This window comes from Aythya ferina (assembly GCF_964211825.1).
Source record: "Aythya ferina genome assembly, chromosome: 14".
Lineage (NCBI taxonomy): Eukaryota > Metazoa > Chordata > Aves > Anseriformes > Anatidae > Aythya > Aythya ferina.
This window is the reverse complement of record NC_140312.1, coordinates 13,970,334-13,994,391: the sequence shown is the minus strand read 5'-3', so window position 1 is coordinate 13,994,391 and position 24,058 is coordinate 13,970,334. Positions and strand designations below refer to the sequence as shown.

Below are 24,058 nucleotides of genomic sequence, written 5' to 3'. Positions count from 1 at the left end.
GGGCAGATGTGAGCATAAGCTGGCACTTCTCAGAGCAGCTTGAAGGATGAGAGTTTACATCTTGAGAACATAAATGCATTACCTGGGTGTGGTTTTAACACTCTTACAAAAGGACTGAATCTAATTTTATGTAAACTCTACTTGCATCTTGCAGTTACTTCTGATCTTCAGTGGAATGAGTAAGGCAGGAATCAGGCCTGTAGCGTATGGGGGTGAGGGGATGTCATATAGATAACAGGACTGTTTCCCCTCTCTCATACTGCCGTAAACTGAAAGGAGTACTACAGTTAAGGTCAAGGCACATAAATGTGTGTGCTACTCGCAGTACCAGCACATAGGAGAGGGCTCTCTGTTTTTATATTACCCTGGTTGGTATGTGTCATGCAGCCTGGGACTCTCTGGGGGTGGTTGCTGTTGGCCTGTCAGTGTGGGTGCTGCTGCACATTGCCCGCTGAGACCCATATGTGGGTGCTGAGCATCTGCCCTGCACTGAAGCACAGCAAGGACTGCCTTGAACACGTGTAGGTATGCGCTACAGCCTCAGCCAGTCACCTCAGCAGTGCCTGCTTTTTCTGGAGCTGAGGTCATTTTTCATGTGATGTAATGACAGTGACATGGATGGAAAGAATCTACTTTTTTTTTTTTTTTCCCCAAGAGCAAAAGTTCACAGAAGTTCTTGAAGGATTTCTGTGGGTACCATAAAGTTGCCTGATCACCTGCCCGTGACTCCAGATAACCACTCAAGGCAAGTGAAAAGCAAAAAGCAGAATACAGCGGGCGGCATCCGGCCCTGAGCAGCCAGCTCTCCGTGCTAGGGTCACTCCCTGCCCCAGCCAGCACGTGCCTTGCTGGGCCTGGGCTGCCACATCTGCTTCAAAGCCCACCTCCTGCTCTTCCAGGCAGACACCGGGCCAGTAATGACCTCCTGGACTTGGTCCAGTTATCAGCAAAGTGGCTGAAATTAGAGTTCTTCAAACAGAAATCAGCAGGACAAAAAAAAAGTTCAGATCAGGAAAAAGAAAAACTCAGACTTTGACAGAATACTGAAACATGAAAGGCTTAAGAAAATATTCTTTGTTCTACTTTCTCTTGCTTAACACTTAAACTCTTTTCTCAATGACTTGTTTTATTTGGAAAATACTAAAAACAAAAAGATTTTAAAGCTAAAAGGTTAGAAAGTTCATTTTGGTATTACCCACTTGCCAGTACTGGTGCTGTTTGCAGGTCCTCCAGCCCCACTTTTTCTTGCACCCACCTCTTCTGTCTCCTTTTGTCCTGGCCAGCTGAGGTCTGAGCTCCTGTATCTGCTGGCACGTGACAGCATCCCACTAACTTTTTAGTTCTGTAACAATAGGATTGATTTTGTGTAATTTGATTTTAGTGTCAAATAACTAAGAGTTTCCAGTAAGAGCGGCTTGCAGAAAAATACAACACACAATTGTTTTCTTGTTAACCCTGCCTTCTTCTTTGTAGCAGCTCCATGTTTTCTCCTGGGCTCCCAAAATAGATTTTTAACATGAAAAATTAAAAAAATTAAAACTTTGTTCTGGGAAGAACAAATTTTCAAGTTAAAAACAACAAGCAGAAACAATTATTTCATGTTAAACTTTGAATCTGAGGAACTTGAGAGGTAAATCGCTTTGAATGAACTGAAACTGAAAGCTTTTCATGATTTGTTTGGTCAGTAAGCTAAAATTTGAACAGCTCTCAATCATGAGAATGCACAACTCCTGCAGCAGCTGTGAGAGAGCAGGTCATGCCATGAACCTTTCCTTACAGAAGCCACTGCCCACCCACATCCCCCAGGCAGGCATCTCTCAGGATCCGACAGCTGCTCGTAACTCAGGCTGGGCAGGGCAAAGAAGGAAATAAATAAATTTGGCTTCAGTCACTCAAAACCATGCCTAGACAAACGTGCTGACCTTGATGTGAATTCTTGGTTTCTACAAAGCCAGTTAGGTCTGATCCCAGGGTACGTGATGCTGTTTGCTTTGTGCATCAGACTGTAATTGTGTTTAGCAACTGCATTTGTGCCAGTGGCCAAAGAAAGCTCAGCACGGGATGGTGCAGCCACGTGGCAGTTGTGAAGCTGGAAACTCCCGGTGGTGGTGGTACAGTGATGCCTTTCCCTGGAACATTAATCCCTTGAGAGAATACAGGGAACAAAAAGGCAGTCGCTGGCTGTCCAGCCTGTGTGTGCAGCACAGTTCCCATCTGCTGCCTGCGTTGACCACAGATGGGCAAAAGAGGTGCTGAAACTGCTGCCTGGGTTGCACTCTGGGGTTTTCTCCAGGAGAGCAAAGGCAAAGCCAAACGATCCACGTCTTTCTGTGCCCAAGACAGAAGAGTCCTGACAGGACATGCCTCAAACCTTGGCCTGGGAATGAAAGCCCAGGAGTGAAAATGGCTGTCCTGACATTTCAGATGTGGGCTCGCTTGTGTTTGGTTCTGGCAGGCTGAGGCTTCAGGTGCGAGGGTGTCCGGGTGCTGCAGGGTCTGTGTGGGGAGCACAGGGGAAGGACACGGGGTGCCTTCAGGCTGCCAGCAGCACGAGCTGCTTGTCACGGTGTTTCCTGCGGAGCGAAGGAAATGCAACAGGCAGGTTATGCCCAAGTTCATCAGGAAAAGTTTTCCTTTGTGTTATAAATAGAGGCAGCACCTAAATGGGCAGAGTAAATGCAATGTTTTTATTTCTGCATTTATTTCTTCTGTCTTCCCTCAACAGCTTTTATTCTCTGCACGTGTGCCTGGGTGGCAGCTTCTGCAGTTTGTAGCAGTGTGGCTCAAGGAAACCTTGTGAATTGCCACCTGACACTTAGCAGCTGATCACATGGGGCTGCTTTTCTGGGTGGCTTTCTAAATCCTTGCAACAGCTTCCTCCTTTTGCCTGGCGTTGGGATGCCATTTGCCACGAGGGTATCAGAGAACATGTTCGTCTCCTGCTCTGAGTGAGACGCAGGCGGTGCTCCCAGCTGTGAGGTGGGAGGCAACGCGGGGCTGCGCTGTGCTGCTGGGTGTGCAGGAGCCCGGCACCAAGGGTGACATGGGCAGCAGCACAGAGGAGCCTGGATACCTCTTGGGGCCCCATCAGGTGGCGGCGTACCTTTGTTACCTCTCGCTCTGTTCCCTATGAACAGAATTACTGCACCTGCCAGTGGCTTTCCTCCTCTCGTGCTTTCACTCCTCTCAGCCCTTCAAAGTTAGGGGATGGAGCAGATCTGCTTTCATTCTTGGGCTTCAACAAAAAGCACAGTCTCACAGTTTTGGCACACCTCTCTCTAGCTATTTCAATAAATAGCTAAGAAATGCTTTGGTTATATTCAGTTCTGGGCACTGCTGTCACCTTTTTCTTGCCATTGAGTACTTCAGGATGCTGAGTTTCTAGCTCTCGGGTACTTACAGAGCACCCTTTCACTGCCTCCCAGCCTTTGATATACTTCCCTTCACAGCCATGCTCTGAAGAAGGAGAAAAGATTTTCCTTGTTCTGTGGAGAATTAGCAGAGGCACAGAGAAATGGAGATTGTTTAGCTCAGGTCTGTGGCAGCAGCAGCAGCTATAAATTTATCCAAGTTGCTTTGTTTCCGCTGTCTTTGCTAGATAGCGGGTTGCAGTGTGTGTTTCGTTTTGGCTAACTGGTGGCACAACAGGGTTGTTAAGACAACCTTTTACTACTTATGAGGTCTCCATCCACTAGCCATCAAAATAAATAGAGTTTGGCTTGCTTTCTTCAAAATAAGGTCTTAGTAACTAGGATCAGATGCAATAAAATTGTTCAGACACCAATGCACAAAAATGCGAGCAACCACAGCTCCTTTGCGAAATGGATGTTAATGAAGGGTCCCTCAGCTGAAATTCATAAATTTCCATATTTTGACCAAATGCCACTTTATAGCATTATCCTTTCTGTCTTAAGTTCTTTTAATGGGACTGATTCTTCTTTCTCATCAAAATTGTGGCCTTATGCTGTGTAAGCAGGCAGATGATTTCTCTAGCCCGATATGATTGTTACAGCAAGGAGCCCTTGGTAACATCTGGAAGCATCTGAACACCATGTTCAGGCAGAAAGCAAAAAGGCTTGTTAGGAATTTGGACATTAGATAGATATTACAGCATATTTCATTTTGAAAAGCTTCCTGTCTTTCTGCAGTGGGATTCTCATTGCAAGGCCCTACATTTGTGGTGCCTGAATGCTCAGGTATTTTCACTGGCTCTGTGTGGGCAAAGACGTCCCGCTCCCCTGGAGCACTGCTGTCCCATGGCACAGCACCAGAGCTGCACAACGAGCTGACAGGGCAGCGTGTCCTCTGGGCAGTGGTGAACTACCCCCACAGGAAGGACCTAACCCAAGCAGAAAATGCCTCGTACTCGGGTTACTGTGGAACAGCCGAGCTTGAAGCTGAGGTGCTCACTGCCGTGCATGATGAGGAAGACACGGAATCTGAACCTGTGATTGTGCTTTCACCAGTGTCGGGGCACAGGGACTAATGACTCACATTGTCATTCCCAATTTGTAATGGTACAATCAGGAGGAAAGCTCCTGCCCATCCGAGAATGACGGTGCTTTGCCAGTATCTGCAGGTATTTGACACACAGGGTACATTTCAAGTAACAGTGTAGCAGGTCAAGCAACTCAGTATCTCCAGTATCCTCACCAGCCCATTCCTGCAGCAGCTTGCTGTGGGAACACCAACAGGCGAGTGGCAGAGCTGTTGGTGCCCCCAGTAAGATGTGTGACTGCAGCACTTCAGGCAGAGCAGCGGTGCTGAGCGGCGCAGAGTCTGGGGAGTGTTCCCATCGTGGTGCCAGCTCCAAGGCCAGCACAAGCTTGTGGGAGTCTCAGGCTAGAAGCCAGGATTCGGTTCCACTCCCAGAAAAGTCAACGAAACCCATTTGAAATAGAATGATTTCATCCTGTACTGCATGCTGAGTGACTTGCCAACATTACTATTAATAGCGTGGGTTTACCCCAGGTACGAGCTAATGGAGTGCAAAGCTACAACATTTCTGGGTAGGTGATTAGTGGAGCATGCAACCATGAGATGCTGAATCTGTCATATGGGAAGGATTTCACATGGCTTCAGAGTGCGATTAGCTTTAGGAACTTCCTAAATACTTCTCTATTTAATAAATCTTTTCTCTGTGGTGTTACTCTCAACATTAGCTAATCACCAACCCATGCTGAAAGAAAATCCCCTTCTAAAACAAAGCGGTAGCTAAAATCTGGTCACCCTGTGAAGGACCTTAGGAGCTGAGTTGTCACTAGTGTCTTTTACCTGGTAAGTGTTAAGATAGCATGGTGCTGAAAGACAACACAAGCTAGAAAGAAAGGGCAGGTGTCACGATGTGCTGAGAAAGTTCAATGTCATTGTGGGGTTCTGTCTCTGTGCAGCATTTCTTTTCCCTGTCCCCTTCCCTTAAAACAGTTTTCCTTAAACCACAAAATTTTAATTTTCTATTTCACAGAAGAGCAGCGCAAATACTGAAATAATCTCCAGAGATGTTCTGCAGATATTTTTGCTTCTTCAGTCTTTGGCTTTTCCTCCCAACCCAAAGGTAACTGGAGTGTTTATTTTGCTGTACAGGTCATCTGAATTGTGTTTAATATAAATAATGTGGCCAAAAAGGAAATTATGCATCCAGTTTTCCAGCCCATCCAAAGAAAGCTGGGTGCTCGAACAGCAACCTGCACAGGTCCCCAAAATACAATCTGTGTGTTGACAGCGCAACTCCTTTTTCCCTGTTCAAGAGCAGGAAAGTCTGCTGGTTTTGCTGGAAACGCCTCCCCCCATGCCTCCCAGCTGAGTTATTGCCATCCCTGGACTGTGTTCAAGTCCTAAAGGCTCTCACACAATTTATGCTAAGCAGTAGCTGCTCAGTTCTGCTGTTAGGTTTTGGTCTAAAACCTGCAGCAAATCTCCAAGGACTATTAACTCAGCTTTAAAGCAGTTTGAGACTGGGAAGAGAGATGGCTCCTCCTTCAGCCCTTCACAGAGCACTAACAAACTCAACGGGTCACTCACGTTTCCATCAAGTGAGCACATGAACACAGTGCCCGGAGACACTGCACCATAAAATTCACCTTTTCATGGTCCCCAAATCCTGTTTCTCTAGCCTATTGATATGATGGTACAGCTCTGTGAACCTCACAATGCCAGGTACTAGCTGTATTGTCTGTCCACAAAACGTTAATTTTGACCTTGTAATAGTAAATTGGGGTTGAACCCTCTGTGTGCACAGAGTTGGGGAAGTCAAGCTCACAAAACTTTCCTCGTGTCTATGAGGTGCTCGCTGCCTTACCTCTCCCCTTCCAACATACTTGGGGATTTTACTCCTGATGGTAGCTGTAGAGATGCTGCCTGACACTAACAAATGAGGTTGAAAGCTTGTTTAGGGTAACAGTGATTAGGAGGGAGGAGCTGTTGGGCGGTAAGATTTGTCTCAGGCTGTCATAAGCAGGAGGAAAAAAATGAAATGTTCTGTATATACATTTTATGAGGGGGAATGGGAAGGGAGAGATTACGGGTGATTAGTAACTCGGTGATATACTGACCTTGCTTGACTTCTCTGGGACATTTAAAGAATGACCTTATGCCACGGTGTCTGAACCCTGTGGTTACTTGTTGAGGTAATTTGCTATATTCCTATCCCTTTAAGGTTTTAATTATTCAGCCAAGTTAAGTAATGTGACTAAGTGCTCATGATTTCAATTAGTTACTTATTTTTAGTAAGCATTTTATGCAGTTTGATTGTTTGAGCACAAGCTGGGAAAGCAGCTGCACACCTGCTGTGCCCAGTGTGCTTGGCCCCATGTAACAGGACGTTATTTGTGTCCCCAGGAGGTGCTCGCTGGGTCATGCATCCAACCTGGGCGGCAGCGACACGACATCCCTCCCTGGATTTGAGAACCTCACCGTGGGATACAACAAATATCTCAGGCCCTACTTTGGTGGTACGTTGGCTCTCTGCATTTCATTGTTTGAAGAATGGTCTGTAATGAGGAGGGGTGAACATGCTCTCAGCTTTCATTAGCATGCCCCAGTTTAAAAGGTTGTGTCCCTTTTAGATTAGTTCGTAACCAAAGCTGCCATCCTCCCTGTGCATCCAGTGGTGTCTTGAATATGTTGTGTGCACGTGCAGGGCATGAGAATGTGTCCATCTATGAAGAACGTGGAATTTATAAAAACTTCAGCACCCCTGTGAAAGATCTGACAGTAAATAAATTCTGCACTAATTGTGCATGCTTTTGCTTAGGGCCTACCCCTTGTGATTTTCTGCTTTATTTTTGTGCATGTACATTTATTTAGTAGACAGCAAGGAATAAGTCATTCTCCTTTCAAGAAATAATGCCTTTTTGACAAGTGCTTTCACTTCACACTGGGATGCAAACTAAACCTACTTTAAACCCTTGTGAAACTCCAGATAGTGAGCACCTGGAGGACAATCAGTTATTTAGGAACTCATCTGAGGCTGTTGTCTGGCTTAGGTGTCAGGTCTCCCACCTCCCAGATAAATGCTGCAACCACTTGGAGTAACGGCTTTCAGAATGGCAGTCAGCACCTGAAAAATATTGATTAAAGCTTAAAAAAAAAAATCTATGAAAATTTTGATCAATTCTGCTTGTCTGCCAGAACCTGTTACTGAAACAAAGCTCAGTAGAAAAATTCCCCATCAGCTTCCTCCAGGAGCTGCATGTTTTTCCACTGTAGCTCCTGCAGACTGACCTGCTGCTGCTGGCATCTTTGAGCCCCTTCCTTTTTTCTGACCATGGTGATAAATTTCTGGGACAAGACAGAATTTAGCAGCTTGTTATACCCAGAACGTCTCATGCAGGAATAGAAAAGCTCTATTAGAGCCCGTCATATAAGTGAGCAGATGCTTCTAAATTGCTTAACAGCCATCTATGCCAGACTATGCTTACTATAACCATTAAACAAAAGTGGTTGTAACTCATGTTTGACCTCCTCCAGCATCCCCAAGTCCTCACAGTTCCACCCTCTGGTCATTAATTTTAGTAGCAAGTGTCTAAATATCTAAAAACAAGATGGAAGTATGTAAATGACAGCTACCTGAAAAAATATGTATCTTAAGTAAATGAAATACATTGTGGAGTTTGGAACACTTCAAAAAACAACAAAACCACAAACCCTTCTAACCTGAAAAGAGATTTAGAAGCAAGTGTCCTGTAGTCTTCCCTACAGGTGACTTAGAGATGATGAAAAGGAGTTTCAGCAAGTCCCACAAAGACGGCTCTGCTGTGTTACCACCTGGGCAGAGGGCAGTCGTGGAAAGCACCAGGCCCTACTGCTAGCAGCTCTGTGTGCAGCAGCACAGCAGGGACCTTGTGCTCCAGGGGACAGGCTCAGATCTGTGGGCCCCAAAGTCATGCTGGAGCCGCTGGGATTAAACAAATGGGGCCCAACCTAAGGGACAATCTGTGTCTTTCTTCTTGTATAATAATGACCCTCTTTCAGAGCCACCTGTTCACCCAGCCCATTGCAGGACCTGGTGAGTGCTCTCCAGTCATTTCCTGGGGAGCAGCTGCCCTCTTGTGGTGGATTTTAAGAGTTAATAATAGAAAATAGGGGCTAAGTACCAAGATTAGGATTTGAAGGTTGAAAATTTGCTCGTAAATAAAACAGCAATATAATAAAAAGGCCAAGGCTGTTGCATTTCTCGTTTGTAACCCAGTATGTGGTCTCAGGAATCACTGAATTTTTCTGACTCGTGGTTTTCCTCGCTGAGGAACAGGGATGCTGGTGGACACCTGCTTGTGGAGAGTCCTCAGAGAACTGCACGTGTGAAAAAAATTGTGCAGTGCTTGCTGTTCCTCTCACTGTGCAAACATTGTGCACTGGGTAACAAGGAATTAACTGGCTTTGGCTTCCCGTTGGCAAATGCCACTGAAATGCTCCTCATTTAAACGGCTAATGGCGATGGATATTTGCTGTCTGGTACCATCACCAAATACAGAACTCCATTTCCCTAACAGCAACAGCTTCATTTTGGACGATAAAGTCATTTGTGAGCATAGTGCTTGGAAACTGTGTCTAGCCCTTTGGGCTTCTGCAGTTTTAGAGATAATGTTGTGTGTGTGGGAAGCTGGAAACAGTGCCCACACTGCGGCATCCTGACCGGTTCTGTTCTCTGCTTAAGCTTTCCTTTCCCTCCCCAGGAGAACCTGTTCAAATCGCAATGAGCCTGGACATTGCCAGTATCTCTAGCATATCGGAGAGTGACATGGTAAGGGAAATAATTTGTGTTTTGTAAGAGAGGAGAATGGGATCTGCCTGAGAGACTTGTTATGTTACCATATGTTCAGCACAGAAACTGTCATATTCCAGCTGCTTTGCTTGCCTGTGTCTGACCACTTTCAGGGGTGTGAGGAAAAGAAGGCTCAGTTATGGTTGTAGACTACATAGATGCCATAATAATGTGGGCTTCTAAGTAAAAAGTGATGACCCCAAAAGTCCTACTGGTTTATAAAAATCAAAATAACAGCAACAAAAAAACCACCTGAGTGCCTCTTGGAAATTTCCTCTCCCTTCCTTTTCCTCCACGTAGCAGCCCTCTGTGTGGGGTAGGACTGGCCTTGGTTGGACATGCTGGTGCTGTATGAAAACAGCCAGCGTCTCTCCTCAGGGAGGATAAATGAGGTTTTGAGCTGAGACAGGCTGAGGCTCAATGGACTGGTCACCCCCCCTGGAAAAAAAGTAACAACAATTTTCAAATGTGCAGAGATCATCTTTCCACCACTGATGAGTCTGGTTCCTTCCACTTCTGGTTACAGCTTGATTTCAAACATTGCTGAGAATTCCACATTCAGGTTAAAGCTCCTTTTCTGTTAAACCATCCTACAAATTACAGATTAAATGAAACAGAACTGCAGTGTCCACCACAAACAAGCAATGTATCTGTGGTAAAACACAGCAGATTCATGCTGTTACACAAACACCAGGCCTTCTGAAATTAAAAGGCGTTATTGGTTGTATTTACTGCATCTGTAAAGAGGGAAGCAAAATAATACAACAGAGTCCTGTCTGTCCAGGAGGCTCTTTAGAGCAGAGCACTGCATGTTCTTTTATGGTGGGGCAACATACAAGTGCTTCAGACACTGCAGATATATCTTGGTAGGCTAAATTCAAGCCAAATTAATCACTTCAATTCAAAGTCCTGTTTAAAAAAAAAAAAAAAAAAAAAAAAAAAAAGCTACAAGTTTCGTGTGTTTTTTTTTTTTTTTTTGACCTTACTTATCAAATAACAGTTTGGATTTTTTTTTACCTTTATTTCTTCCAGATGTCTCTCTCATTATGTATGTAACACACATATAATTTTCCAGCTCTAGACAATGGTTGGTTTTTAATATCAGTGACTTTCTGAGTGGCCTCAAATCTTCACTTCCTATCTGTTTTCTTACCTGCAAAACAGACACAGAAATATCAATTACAATAACTGCTCATTTCAAAATAAAAATAATTTTAAAACCACAATGAAATAAAACTGAAGCGCTGTGAATATAATCTCTAGTTCTCATACAGAACACGTCAGAGTTCTTATATGTACTTATTTCCCATTAGTATATGGGAAATGTAATACAATAAATAAAACAATGATGAAGATCTGTTGGTTTTACTGCAATGCATTTGGTGCTGAGCTTTGACGGGTTGAACAGCAGTGAGTTCTGCATCTTGTCACACATGGCATGTACCTGCAGTTTATGCCATGCAGGTGTTCTGGATGCTCAGCCTCCTTTTTTTCTCTCTTCCCGAGGATTACACAGCTACCATATATTTGCGGCAGCGCTGGACAGATCCCCGGTTAGTCTTCCATGGCAACAAGAGCTTCACGCTGGATGCCCGTCTAGTGGAATTGCTCTGGGTACCAGACACATACATCGTGGAGTCAAAAAGGTCCTTCCTGCATGATGTCACTGTGGGCAACCGCCTCATAAGATTGTTCTCTAATGGTACCATCCTGTATGCCTTAAGGTAAATCAACCTTTGCCTTCACTGGTGGCAGTGGTTCAGAATAGATTTCCAAAATTATGCTAGACAGGAGCAGATAGCAACTGTCAGAGGTAACGATGAGCTTGGGGCCAACAAGACAACTGTGACAGTACTCTACTGATCTGGTACCCACAGTCCTGGCCACCTGGAAACTCCTGCCGAGGATCAGGCAGGATTCCACAGCACGACACGTGCTGCGTAGAGCAGGGTCTGCTCAGAAAGCTCCCAAGTTCGGATGTTATGTGGGACAAGGCAAGTAGAGTCACATGGAGGCTGGAGAGGAAGGGAGAGAGGACAGCTTAACAGTAAAAGTTTAACTGTTGGTGGGGAATTACTTCCTTATCCAGTGCCACGCAGCCATCATTTCTTACCTTTAGCAAAAAGCGCACGTGTGTGTGCGCTGCAGAAATGCGCACAGTGATGTGTTAGCAAGCCTCAGATCTTCCTAGCTAGATGTAACGGAGCGTGGCTCAGTCACCTTCAATGCAAGCAAGCTGCTATAAGCAGACTCGTTCACCCTCCCCATCAAAGCAAGCTAAGGTTTATGCACCATTATGTGCTGTGCCTCAGGTGACAAGGGGTTACTTGTTAAACATGTTAATCTGCACTGAGGATCCCACCACAGCAAGGCAAAAATCCTCCTTCAGTTAGATTTTCATCAGTATGGCTGTAGAGAGCATATCTTAAGGAGGGTTCTCTCTGACTGTAGCATTCCTTTCATTTTATAGGTCAAAATTTTCTAAACGGAACAGGATCCTCGTGGTCTAGTAAGCTATGAGAAATAGAAATATTCTGTTACATGCTTTTATTGCAACTTTAGAGTTCTTTCTCTTCTTACAGAATCACTACTACTGTTGCTTGTAACATGGACCTGTCAAAATATCCTATGGACACACAAACATGCAAACTGCAGCTAGAGAGCTGTAAGTATAACACTCCAGGGGAAAAAAAAAAAAAAAAAAAAAAAAGACTTTAAATTTGTTTATTCAAAGACTAATGTATGTAAGTATGCATCTTGAATATTTCAATATTAAAATATTAAATATATCTTGAATATTTGGATTTATCATGGTGGCCTCCTGAAGCAGTAAATGATAATGGTCAAAAGAAAACAAATTTGTTTGATCATTTTTCAAATGCTTGTGTTGTAATCCACAGTTTCAAGTTTTTTCTGTCACTATGAAATTTATATTTAGAAAAAAAAAAAAAAAGGTAATAAATAGTATCTTCATCAAAGAGTAAATTAAATAGTTCAGTTCTGTACAGAAAGGGTTAAGTAGTAACTGCTAGGTTTCCAAATTTGGTCCTTTTTGCACACAACTTCAAAAGCAACTTGTGGGGATAAGTGCATGGGATGGAGTAGAGAACAACTTCACACATTTTACCTTAAACCTGCTGCATCTCCCAAACCAATCCAGCCCTGTCTGTGAGAACTGTCTGTTACAATAATGGAGATGGAGGGACCCTCATCAACAGGAGGAGTCTCAGGCTTGGAAGCCTCAAAAAAAAAAAAAAAAAAAAAAAAAAGGAACAGTCAGGGAATTCTGCTCCTAAATTAAACATTTGTCTACAGAAAAGTTGGCTGAGAGCTGGTAACAGGTAAATGCACAGACCCCAAGAAAAGCTAGGGTACTACATGGCTTTTACACAGGAGCTCAGCAAGAACAGTGCTGCTGTTACGTCGCTGTGAAGCTCCCCAACAAGCAAGCTCCCTTCTCCTGCTTTGTGTCACAAAAAGCAACATCTACGATCTCAGAGCTGAAAAGACCAGATTAAACTTCTGGGGTTGCAGCATGAGGCACCTAAGGAAGCACATATTATTTTCACATTAAAATCATATTAGTTCACTATGGTTAACTTTATTACGAAGGATAGCTCCTGAAATAATAATGATTGGCCTCTTCTGCTAAAGCATAGCTTGTTTGGGCCTGCTTTAAAAGTGATTGGGTCCTACATCATGCTCACTTGCTGTATAATTCCAATGAAATTACATGCACATTGCCCACTGGAGGTTTCATTAGGATAAGTGCCCAGAAATAATGCTATTTAAATATATGCCAGATGAATTAACAACAATCTATCATTTATTATAAAATTTTCCAGAGTAACCACGATTTATAAAACTGTTTAGAAACTTCGAAAAGTCACATGCTTAGGATTCTACGCAGGGATTCGTACCCTGGACACCTAATTTACGAGTTCATCATACTCAAACTCTGGTAATTTGTGTCTAATAAGAAAACACAATTAGATAAAAATAGAGCCGCAACTGCATCTGATTCCTTCTACCAGGATGAACAGGTCATTATCAGCATAAACGTGTCCCTGCTCGTTTTCTCAAAGAATGGCACTTAATAAAAGGATCAAATTAGTGAGATTGATGGGCTTATTTACTAAATTAAGTGAAAATTTTGAAGTGAATGGCTAGCTGGTGACACAGTACAAGCTTTATCCCTCACATTGAGGTATCCTGTAGTCCAACCTGAGGTCACGGAGTGCCATCATTTACATGCCTGGTGGCAATTTCTCAGCTAGCACACGTGGAGGTCACTGATCACTGCTTGAGCTGTTGGTCTCATCTGTCCCATTGATTTGGGGCAGGAATTCAGGGTTGCCTAAACATTGGATGTGTTTGTGTGTCACCTTGCGTGACTGAAGAATATGCTCAAGGGTTGAGCACTGCAGCAGCTCTATCCTGCAGTGTGTAACTGATCTGGGGATGGCAGGAATATTAAATTATCTTCAAAAAATGTGAAAATATTTTAAAATTGGAATACCCAATACAAATGATTGAAACGGGTTCTTTGCATCACTTGCAGTGATCCATGTTCCCAGCCAAATCTGAACTAGCAGACTGAAAATATAGCAATGAAAATTCCCCTGATGGTGTGACATGGAAAGAGGGCTTTTGTCCAGCCCAGGATGCAGAGGTGCCATTTCTGCTCCTAGCCAGGAGGCAGGGCACAGCAACACCTGGCAGTTATTGGCTCACCACAGTAACACGGCTCTCTGTTCTCCGTAGGGGGATATGATGAAAATGATGTCACCTTTACATGGCTGAGAGGAAACGACTCTGTCCATGGCATAGAAAGGCTGCGGCTCTCTCAGTACACGGTGGAACGTTACTACACCCTGGTCTCGAAGTCACAGCAGGAGACAGGTAAAGCAGTGAAAGAGAAAAGCAGGTAAAGCTCTCTTAAGGATCTCCCCTCGCACCTCCTTCCTTCTATGGACCTCTATCTTTTGACTCAAGAAGCCTGAATCAAGGAACTCTCGAGCAAATCTCACAAAGAGAGACAGGCAGAAAGACAGTAAAATCCAACTTGCAATCGGGCATTCTGTAGGATGGAAGCCATGGAACGATGGATCTTTTAATATACTGTATTCACTTAATCTGTCATGTTTTTTTCCTTAAATTCTCTATTTCTTTCTCTACACACACCTGAATATACTCCCTTCCCTCCTCGCAGGTCTGCAGTCTATAAATACTGCAAGGAGCCGTGTTTACAGTGACTGGGAGTAAAATTAGCTTTCTAAATATACTTTTATTTTTTTTTTCCTAAATGACAGTTCTGTCGTGTTTTTGATGGATTAAGATCCCTCTGTTCATCAGAATTCAACATCCTTTTAATTTTCAGCATAAATACTCTTCTATCACTATGGAAAGGGACAAATCTCCCTTAGAATGATCAGGTTTTAAGAATAATCATGTTTTATTGTTTACTGTAGTGTACACAGCCCAAGAACAACATGGTTTTTGTTTCTACACTTCAAAGGGATCTATTGTTTAAGCAGCAGAAATATCTCCTGAAAATACTTGCAATCCAGCCCCTGAACGCTTATGTCACTATAATGACAAACTGATTTTTAAAAATGGACTGAATTTTTTTAGAGTATACAAAGATCAGTTACCAAAGATCACAAATTACTAATGAATACACGGAATATAAATCCCTGTGATGATAAGATGCTGGGATGCTTTGGGACATGAGCCAAAGCCTGCTGAAATCAAAAGAAAATCTTGTGTTTATTTCTCAGCCATCAGATAAGAATGAATTTGGCAGTGCCTCTTCAAAGTGGGTCTTGGGAAAAAATGCATTGTGCTGAAAAAGAGAATCAAAGAAAGTATCGGCTCATCCCCACCCTGAGCTACAATGCTAGAATAAAATATTCCCACTGTGGATTAAGTTCTGCAGCCCCACTGCAGGCCACACATTGCATCTCCTGCTAGCCAACTGTGTGTATATGTACAGACATACAGATGTTTGTGTATACATCCTTTGTCTAGGATATGTTAGATATGAAAGGTTTCTGAGACAAGAAGTCAAGCTTTTGTAAGTAATGCATCTGCCATTTCAGTGAGGCTCTGCTGATGTCCATCAGCTGAAGGTCTGGTGCTGGGGGGTCCCGATTTCTGTTTGAGGGTCCTTGAGAATCTCACGTTTGCTGTGTTTCTCCCTTTGGTGAACAGGCAGTTACCCACGACTGATCCTGCAGTTTGAGCTGAGAAGAAACATCCTTTATTTCATTTTGGAGACCTATGTGCCATCTACTCTGCTTGTCATGTTGTCCTGGGTTTCTTTTTGGATCACCCTGGATTCAGTGCCTGCCCGGACCTGCATTGGTGAGTTGCTGCCTGAGGGAGGGAGAAGAGTTCGGCAGGGAAGGGGAGCCTCCATGGCAGGGCAGATGGCAGTTTTCTCGAGTTCTCTGCTGCTGCTCACGTTCTGCTTTTACTGGTGGCAGGGCTAGGTTAGCAGCAGGAAGCATGGAAGAGATTCGGTGCCTGGCGTACTTGCCCCCTGCTGAGCTGAGTAGGGCCAAGGCTCCTGTTAGCCTCGCAGTGGAGGACAGAGCACACATTCCTTGTTACAGGCTTTGGTGGAGGGAGATGTTTATTTGCATTTTAATTGAAAGTATAAAAAGTATGAGCCAGTTGTTAAAGGCATGGAGAGCCTCTGCAAAGCTAGTAGTCAGTGCTACAACAGCAATTCAGCTGACGGATGATTTGGATCTCCTAAATGGTGCTGCGCTGTTTTTGTATAGCAGCAGCGGGTGACACCATGTACCCTCTGTTGGGTATGTGGACAGAGGACAGGCCAAGTCTTTTCCTAAGTGTCTGTAAGAGAAGGTCTGTCCTTTTTGCTTTCCAAGGTGTAACAACAGTGCTTTCCATGACTACTCTGATGATCGGCTCACGAAGTTCACTCTCAAAAACCAACTGCTTCATTAAGGCCATTGATGTTTACCTTGGCATCTGCTTCAGCTTCATCTTTGGTGCCCTGGTGGAATATGCAGTGGCTCACTACAGCTCCTCACAGAAATGTACAGTGAAAACACCTCAGGAGGTAATGTCTGACCTACCTTCATAAAACTAGTTATCTCGGATCAACACTAATTAGTCCTTCATTAACTGAATAAGACCAGTAGTCTTCCTGCTATGGGCACCGTTAACAGCTGCTTCTCCTAATTGTCACTAAACATATGGGGTTTTTGTGCTACAAGTGCCATAGCAGTGATCACAAATAGCCCTAGATCCACAGTGAATTGTTCAAAGTGATCTGCTTCAGTGGCAGAAATTAAATATTCCAGTATGACTGTAGCTTGGTCGTCATCAAGGGTCCAAATCCTGTCAGGAGGAGGAGAACTATCCCACATCCCTGGTGAGTTCCTCACCTGGTTACCGTGCAGACATGAGGGCAGCCTGATGCCTTGCTGAACAGTGGGTTGCTCAGTGACATCAAGAATGAGACTTGTTCAAAGAACTCAAGATCTCTATAAATACAGTATGGAAACAGGCACCTCTGGGACTTGGGCACTTTCAAAATTAGGCAGCAGCGGGAAGGCCGGTTTGCACACTGTTTTTTTGGTGAATATGCATGAAGCATTGTGCTTGTATCTTCATCCGTACGGTCTCTTAATGGATAAGCACTCTTCTTCTATAGGGGAGGCCAAACCCTGTAACTGAATGCTCTTGTTTCTTAGGGGCCTGCAAATGAACTCACTGAAGAAATGGAAGAAGTCAACATCGCTAACATCTTCAACAGCTCCATCGCCAGCTACAAGCGGAAAATCAGTTTTACAAGTATTGAGATTTCGAGTGACAATATTAACTGCAGTGACTTGACCATGAAAACTCATGAGAAAATCAAACGTGTCTTGAGAAACAAAATGCACAGAATTATTGGTTATTTCACAATTCAGAACCCCAGCAATGTGGACCACTACTCCAAATTGCTTTTTCCATTGTTTTTTATGTTGGTCAATGTGTTTTATTGGGCTTATTATTTATATTTTTAGTAGAAACAGATTGCGTTGTTCTCCCACTCTGGTGGGAGAGGGATCCTGCCAGTGAGCCTCTAGGTATCTGACCTCAGTGAATCTGCCGTGGACAAAATGCTCTGTTGTGATTCCTGAGGTACGGAGCAGAACAGCGCATGGGGTACGTTAGATGCAAAGCCTTCGTGCTCCAGCAGTAGCAACACTGACGCTGGACACTTGCTTGTTCAGCTGAGTGGCTCTGCTGGGCCCTTGTGCTTGTGCTGGCTCTCCGCTCCAGCCTCCAGACTCTCATCTGGCCAGGGATGGGCGCACAGGACTGCATGTGGCAGAGCACGGACTACAAGAGGCGGCAAAATTTTCCTGGTAACCTGGAGTAGGTTGGAACCTTCTGGTTTCTAAGAGGATGTAGGATTATAGATGTTGTTCTTTGTTTCCAAGAAATAACAGCAACAGAGGGACCGTGGAGGCTCAATAGCTCCTCTGTTCAAGGAAGTGAACCCAAAGGCAGCAGCGTGCTGTGCACGGAGGAAGGGCTCCCGTGCGTGGCGCTTCCTTGTCCCGGGGATGCTGCGGTGCCAGAGCAGTGATTTCAGTGCTGCTGGCAGCAGTGTGGTTCTGTGCCCCGCTGTTTGTAATGCCTGCCTGACTCACTGAGGTAATCCTCACTTGCTGAAGTTACCCATCCCTGAGGCAGGTGGAGGGGCTCTTCGTTGGTAGAGCTGTGTTTTTTTCAGAGATTTGGGAACAGGAACTAGGGGCGGCAGAACTGTTTTGTAATCCATCTCCTGCTCTTACTGTTGTGCTGTTTGCTGTTGTGCTGCAGTTGAGCAGATTCTGCTATCTCCACGTCTTCCTCACAAATAGATTCCTCTTCACCCTGGAGAGTGCCTTATGAGCAGCTCTTGTTCCTTGCCAGCCATAAACAAGAGCGGCCAATTCCTGTCCCCTATTTGTACGGCTCTGCAGCTGCGGTGAGTCAGCAGTGCTGCTGGGGAAAAAAACCATGCGTGGGGAGCCAGGGTACGATGATCCAAATCAATCTTTTACTCTCTATTTAAGGCTGAAAAAAACACTAAGTTTCTGCAGCAGTTCATGTTCTAAGTGGGCTATGGAGACTGCCAGTGGGCTTTACTCATTCGTCAACTAGCAGGACTGAGAGCTCTGTTACAGAAATGAGTTAAATATGTGCTGCACGCTGCAAACACTGAATCTTTGGGAACCAAATGGCATTTGGTGCTATGTATCTTTCGGCTACTGGATTTTAAAATGAACGTTTTATGGCAGATTTTTTCCCCTCTTTTTAGTCTATGTATCTTTCATAAATGTGAGGGTGCAATCCCAGTTTTGTAGGCAAAACTGTAATTGCCTGCAGTGGCTGCTAGCCAGCAGGAGTTTTGGCTGAGTGAGGCCTCTCAGCATGTAGTTCGTATTACAGCCTCACACATGCAGTGGGACCTGCTATAGAAGGTGGGCAAAGCACATCAAACTATAGATTATTTTTTTTTTTAACTTTAATAACTTTTTATTGAACCACTCCACCACACTATATTGTGAAGGACCTAAGCCACATATTCATAAATCATAGATTTTACAAAGAGCAGCACAAAAAGACAAAGGGGAACAGACTGACAATGGCAAGTGAATAAACACAAACTCCAATAATGAAATGTTGGCTTGTATATACTGGCATTTAAACTCCATTCCATAAAATGTAATAAAGTGAATATTGGTGATATGAACACAAACCCCCCAGAGAGATCCTCTATTAAAAAAATCATTGCCTTCTTTCTGTGTCAATTTCTTTCTTTAAAACCCAACTAAAATGCCCTTGTGCGTTCTACACCGGCTGCCAAAAATTAATGTTAACAAAAGGATTTTTTTTGTAGCAGAGCAGGTAGGAGTTGCCACTCTCAATGCTTGCTTTCACTAGATGCTGCTTTACTCATTCATTCTTCTGTGGCTTTGAGGTTGCTCAGGACTTGATCTAACTTACACCTCTGTGCAACCAAATGTTGTCTTGGAAAGTGACACCTCAGTCTGCTGCTGTTGGTAACTGCAAGAAGGGAGGGAGGGAGAGAAAAGGGGTTGGGAAGGAGTTTTTCTTCAGGTGGCTTAGGGTATTATTATTAAAGAACTGTTCGAGTGGCCAGAGGAAGATGTTTTGCTCTAACATCAGAAACCTTTAATATCTTGAAAGTGTTGGCTCCTGATTTATTTGCTTTTACAGATCATTTTTGCTGCTAGTGATGGATTTCACCACTTTGTAAGTAACACACTTTACGTGACTGTCTCCCTTACATAGTCCTGCTGTAACACAAGACCTTCACTTGGTGGTCCTGAGACTACTTCAGTGGTCAAATCAGTTCTCAGTGAGGATCAGATACCAAAAACAAGAGACAAACTAAGCAAGCCTCCATCCTACTGCAGGTACATCAGGCACGTCAGAGGGACCAAAGTTAAGTTTTGCTATTACACGTTCTCAAATGAACCAAGTCAGCTGAGCCTCACTGGTGTCCTGGAGCAGCCCAGTGCCATGACTGCTGTTGCTGTGGTCCCACACGTGCCTGGCAGAGGGCAGTGACAGATGAGCATCACAAGCCCACGTATGTTCTTCAAAGGGGTCAGGATGATGCACTGCACCTTTCAGGTGTTGTCTACCACTAAATTCAAGAAAAGGTATTTTCATGTTCTGAACGGTGTGAAGCACAGAGCAGCTTCAGACCCAGTACCTTGACAGACATTGAACTGGAAATCCTCCCCCAAGGACTGGCGTGTAACAGGTACGCTGCAGGTGAGAGCAAAGCTGCAGGTAAGTGCTGCACTCAGCCTCTGGTTTGCCTCAGGCATCAGTCTTGTGTATGCCGTGTAGGGAACAGGAAGGATTCTGAGCAGCAGCCCATGCTCTGAAAGCTCTGGGCTTCAGGCTGATCATTCCTCAGCTGAGAGATGTTTCACCTCCCCCTGACCACATCTGCCCTACAGCACTGAAGGAACTTGGCTGCACAGCTCTGGAAGAGCCACAGGTCCCAAGAGTCACCCTTAATGTTTGCTATTCCACCACGGTGCCAGTTTGTTTGTGCTTTTAACCACATGCACATGTATGGAGGAAAAGACTGGCCTGATTTTTAGAGGTGATTCTGCTGCACTGTGATGGCCTGCTCTGCTGTAACCTTTCCTTGCACGTGTTTCCTACAGCTGCAACTTCTAATCTTTGTGTCTGTAAGAACATTTGTGTGCACTCTAAGCCTTTGCAGAGAAATGTTTGTGTATTACCACAGATGGACAGTGAGCAGCAGCCAGGTAATGTGAGGAGCTTTCAAGTGATGCAAATACCTGTATCTGGTGCAACCCAGAGGAACATAAAGCCTTGTAATATGCTACGTAGAGCTACCCTACCTAGCACGGACCAAAAGCAGTCTAGCCATGGCAGCATAAAACATTTTGGTGATTCATTTACTAGATTAAAATATAAAGCTGCTGCACCACAGAGGAAAGGGCAAACCCAGGCTATCACAGCCGATGCAGTCCTTCTCTAGAGCTAACACAAGGATGTCTGAGCGTAACAGCGAGGGACAGATACGCACTGCCTTTTAGCACATCCCAACATCATTCTGCTTCCTTCTGTGTCGCCCAGCCTTGCTTTCCCACCCCCCCCCAACACTTGTACCCACTTCACCCCAGCACAAGCAGGTCCTGTGCTGCAGCAGCCACCAGTTTGAGCTCAGAGGGTGTTATTTTTCAGTTTTAGGAAGACGAAGGGTTCAATTCAGGAATCCCATTGTTTCAGCGCATGTGGTTTACATCATGATTTCTACAAGGTATTTATTTGTGTATGCAAACGCTACCATCTGCTGCAAGGAATACTTTGCATTTTTAAAATGTTAATTCCATCTCAAACCTACGCATTGAACTGGTAGCAGAAATCACTCCTATTTGTTTATAGCATTTAGTATTACAGCACAGAGCAAGCCAGAAAGCCCTGCCTGTCAAGACTGCTTAGTGTTGGTAATTACCGCAGGTGTTCTCCAAGTTCTCACTGAAATAACTTTTCTGTTCATTGATGACTAAAAGCATTTTTAAATTATGATCTGTTGTTGCACTTGGGATCAGACAATGGGCTTCTTGTTAATCTGAGGTGAGTGCTCAATCAATAATAAATAATTTTATATTTTTTTCCTTTCTCCTTTCTCTTTTGAGATCTGTGTCCTAAACTATAGTTTTTCTGAAAGTTTCTGTGCTTTGGAACTTTTTAATCGTCTTACTTGCTCAGGTCAACACTTCAACAAAAGAATTCAATATTGAACTGCAAGTTGCTTTGTTTGGGCACGTCTGTCTGTGTTACATCTAATTTTCTTGGTTGGATTAATACAGATACATATAATTACAAACAAAAAATCCTTACTTTCAGAGTATTCACGCAGCTAACATTTGGGTGACCATCTCTGCTGATAAGCTAAATGAACAGAAGAGTTATGATTTGTGAGCTGAAAAAAAAAGAAAGCAAAATTAATTCCAGGTATGAAAGGACTTTTCCTCCCCTATTTTCCCCAAAAGGAAGGCCTTTGTGTGATACCAGCGTACTGCACAGAGATCCCAGATCCCAAGCAAAGGTGTGCTGAGGTGCTGATTCCTTCCCTTGCAGGGACAGCACTTCAGCTGGTCCCCGTGCAGCTGTGTCTGCTGAGCACTGCACTGTCTGGAGGCAGCACTGGGACCGTGCCCCGCGGGAGGTGCATGAAGCAGCCCTTCGCTCTGTTTCCCAGCACATTGTGTGCTCCTATTGCCAGTCACGCCGCACAGGCCCTCTGCTTACTCACACCTTTACCTGAGGAGGGATGTGGAGGGAAGTGGCCTGCACTTGTTTCCATGTTTTTTTAGTTCCACTGTATTACAAAGCATGATGGTTTTTAATAATTTAGTGTTCTGTTATGTTTTATTCCATTGAGAGACCCAGAAAACAAATCCCAAACTTCAGAGAACATGGAATTAAAGCTCTGAAGGTAGGGTCAGATCATGCAGGTGGCTCTAGGACCAAGTTTACCCACCTGAAATGTCTTCTAAAATCTGGATTTATTTCTTTCCTCCCCCGAGGGAGACAATAAGTTTGGTTTTGCACTGCCAGCTCAGATTTCCCAGGAGATATCCTGCCGTTTTCATTTGGCTTTCCCTGCAGTCCACAAAGCCTAGCTCCAAAGCCTGCAAAGGAGCAGTCTGCCTTCCCCTCGTGCTGTGGCGTAGGAGAGGAGTCAGTCACAATTATGCAGTCATGTCTTACAAGACATCATCCTTTTCACTCGACTGATCCAACGAGCACTCCACTTCTGCAGCATCAGTGGATGCTGTTACACTGGCATTTTCTATAAGCTCCAGTGTTCACCTATAGCAAAGCCTCTTCAATGCAGATTTAGATTCACATCAGTTCAGTTATCATCAAATGTAATCACAAACCTAAGACCAGACCAGCTCTTCAAGACAGAGCTTGTGCTCTCAGACATCTCCTTCAGCACAAGTAGGTCAGCATTTCATGCAAAAGCATCATGGCTTCCAGTGCCTGCAAGATGTTTGCGCTCAGTATCTCTAGCTGCTCTGCGGCTAGAACAAACTGAGACTTCTAAGAGTGTTTCATCAGCCTTGACCAAAAGAAAAAGTAAATCTGACATACGCCCTGCTGGACAGGGACAAAGACCATTTGCCCTGCCAACTCAAACAGGAAGCCAGCTAAGCAAAACGGGCTGGGTAAAATCCTGAGCCCATTTAGGTTAATGAGAGTCTGGCTATTGATTTAAATGGACTCTGGCTTCTACCCATGCTTCTTAATTCATGCATGTTTTTCACTCAACACTCTGTCCAGCTTTCATACCTTTTGTTAGGAACAGGCATGCAGATCTAAGAGCTACCATGGATAAACTACCCAACTCACTGCAACCCTCAGAAGTAAGATAGTAAAGGGACCAGGAGAAACCATGGGCTACTCAGAGCTGGCAAATCCAGCTCAGAGCCCTGCTCCAGCCTGGCCCTGAGGCTGTAAGCATTAACGAAGGGCCCTTTGTGGGGCTGTGCTGGTGCAGAACCTCTGAGGTGAGTGTCCCTGAGGCCCCTGGGGCAGATGCAGCAGGGTGCAATATTTCCCCAGGGACTCCTGATGAGTGAGAAGCAGCAGGAAGGAAGGGCCTTGCTAGAAAGGTTGAGACCAAATTCTTCCCATCTGCACTTCCCTCCTTGGGTTTACAACACACGTGGGTTTTATCTGGCTGCTGTTCAGATTCTGGGGAAAGGGAGGCCTTTGGTTTGGCCCTGGCCCTGAGCGTTAGTGCTTTGTTCGTGGCTCCCAGCACTACTGATCTCCAAGTAAAGACTCCCCAAGGGGTCTCGCTTTCTAGGAACTCACTACACAGCGGTCCAGGAGAGAAACTAGACGAGGACTGATCTGCCGAAGAAGGGAGAAGAGCAAGCCAGCCATACAGTGCATCAGACCTGTGGGTCAGTAGACAACGCAAAGTCCTGAGCACAGCAGGAATTGAGCAGCAAGGGGCAGTGCCTGTGCTCCCAGGCCTTCCCAGTGGTAAGTGCTGTCCCTCTGAGCTCGTCACAGGCTTTGCTTTCTGCGCTTATTCACACCAAAGCCTCCTCCTGCCATCTCCCCCACCTCCTTACCTTCTGCTGCTGCCTACCTACCTCACCGGTGCCCACGCTGCCCCAGATCAACACCCCAGCAAAGCCTCCCCTCCTCACACACAACCTGCACATCCCTTCTGAAGCTGAAAGAAAATCC

General features: G+C 44.6%; 1 protein-coding gene and 1 long non-coding RNA gene across 5 annotated transcripts in view; one reads left to right on the top strand and one right to left on the bottom strand.

Annotated features, from left to right (window-relative positions):
• The window catches only part of GABRP (gamma-aminobutyric acid type A receptor subunit pi), a 24,824-nt gene extending 5,762 nt beyond the window's left edge, over positions 1-19,062 (top strand). For 2 of the 4 annotated variants that reach the window (XM_084535480.1, XM_084535482.1), the window contains exons 2-10: positions 5,465-5,554; positions 6,838-6,950; positions 9,174-9,241; positions 10,769-10,986; positions 11,845-11,927; positions 14,027-14,164; positions 15,476-15,628; positions 16,159-16,352; positions 16,990-19,062. In XM_084535480.1, coding sequence (XP_084391606.1) covers positions 5,499-5,554; positions 6,838-6,950; positions 9,174-9,241; positions 10,769-10,986; positions 11,845-11,927; positions 14,027-14,164; positions 15,476-15,628; positions 16,159-16,352; positions 16,990-17,304 — 1,338 coding nt within the window. In that variant the 5' untranslated portion in view covers positions 5,465-5,498 and the 3' untranslated portion in view covers positions 17,305-19,062. Of the gene's footprint in view, positions 1-4,914; positions 5,555-6,837; positions 6,951-9,173; positions 9,242-10,768; positions 10,987-11,844; positions 11,928-14,026; positions 14,165-15,475; positions 15,629-16,158; positions 16,353-16,989 lie in introns of those variants that run through there. The other 2 variants (XM_084535483.1, XM_084535481.1) reach the window with 2 other exon arrangements.
• Positions 7,240-24,058, bottom strand: LOC311444377. The gene is made up of 4 exons (XR_014697868.1): positions 23,962-24,058; positions 10,280-10,415; positions 9,515-9,700; positions 7,240-7,558 (listed from the first exon to the last, which is right to left on the bottom strand). It is a non-coding gene; the product is annotated as an uncharacterized lncRNA (long non-coding RNA).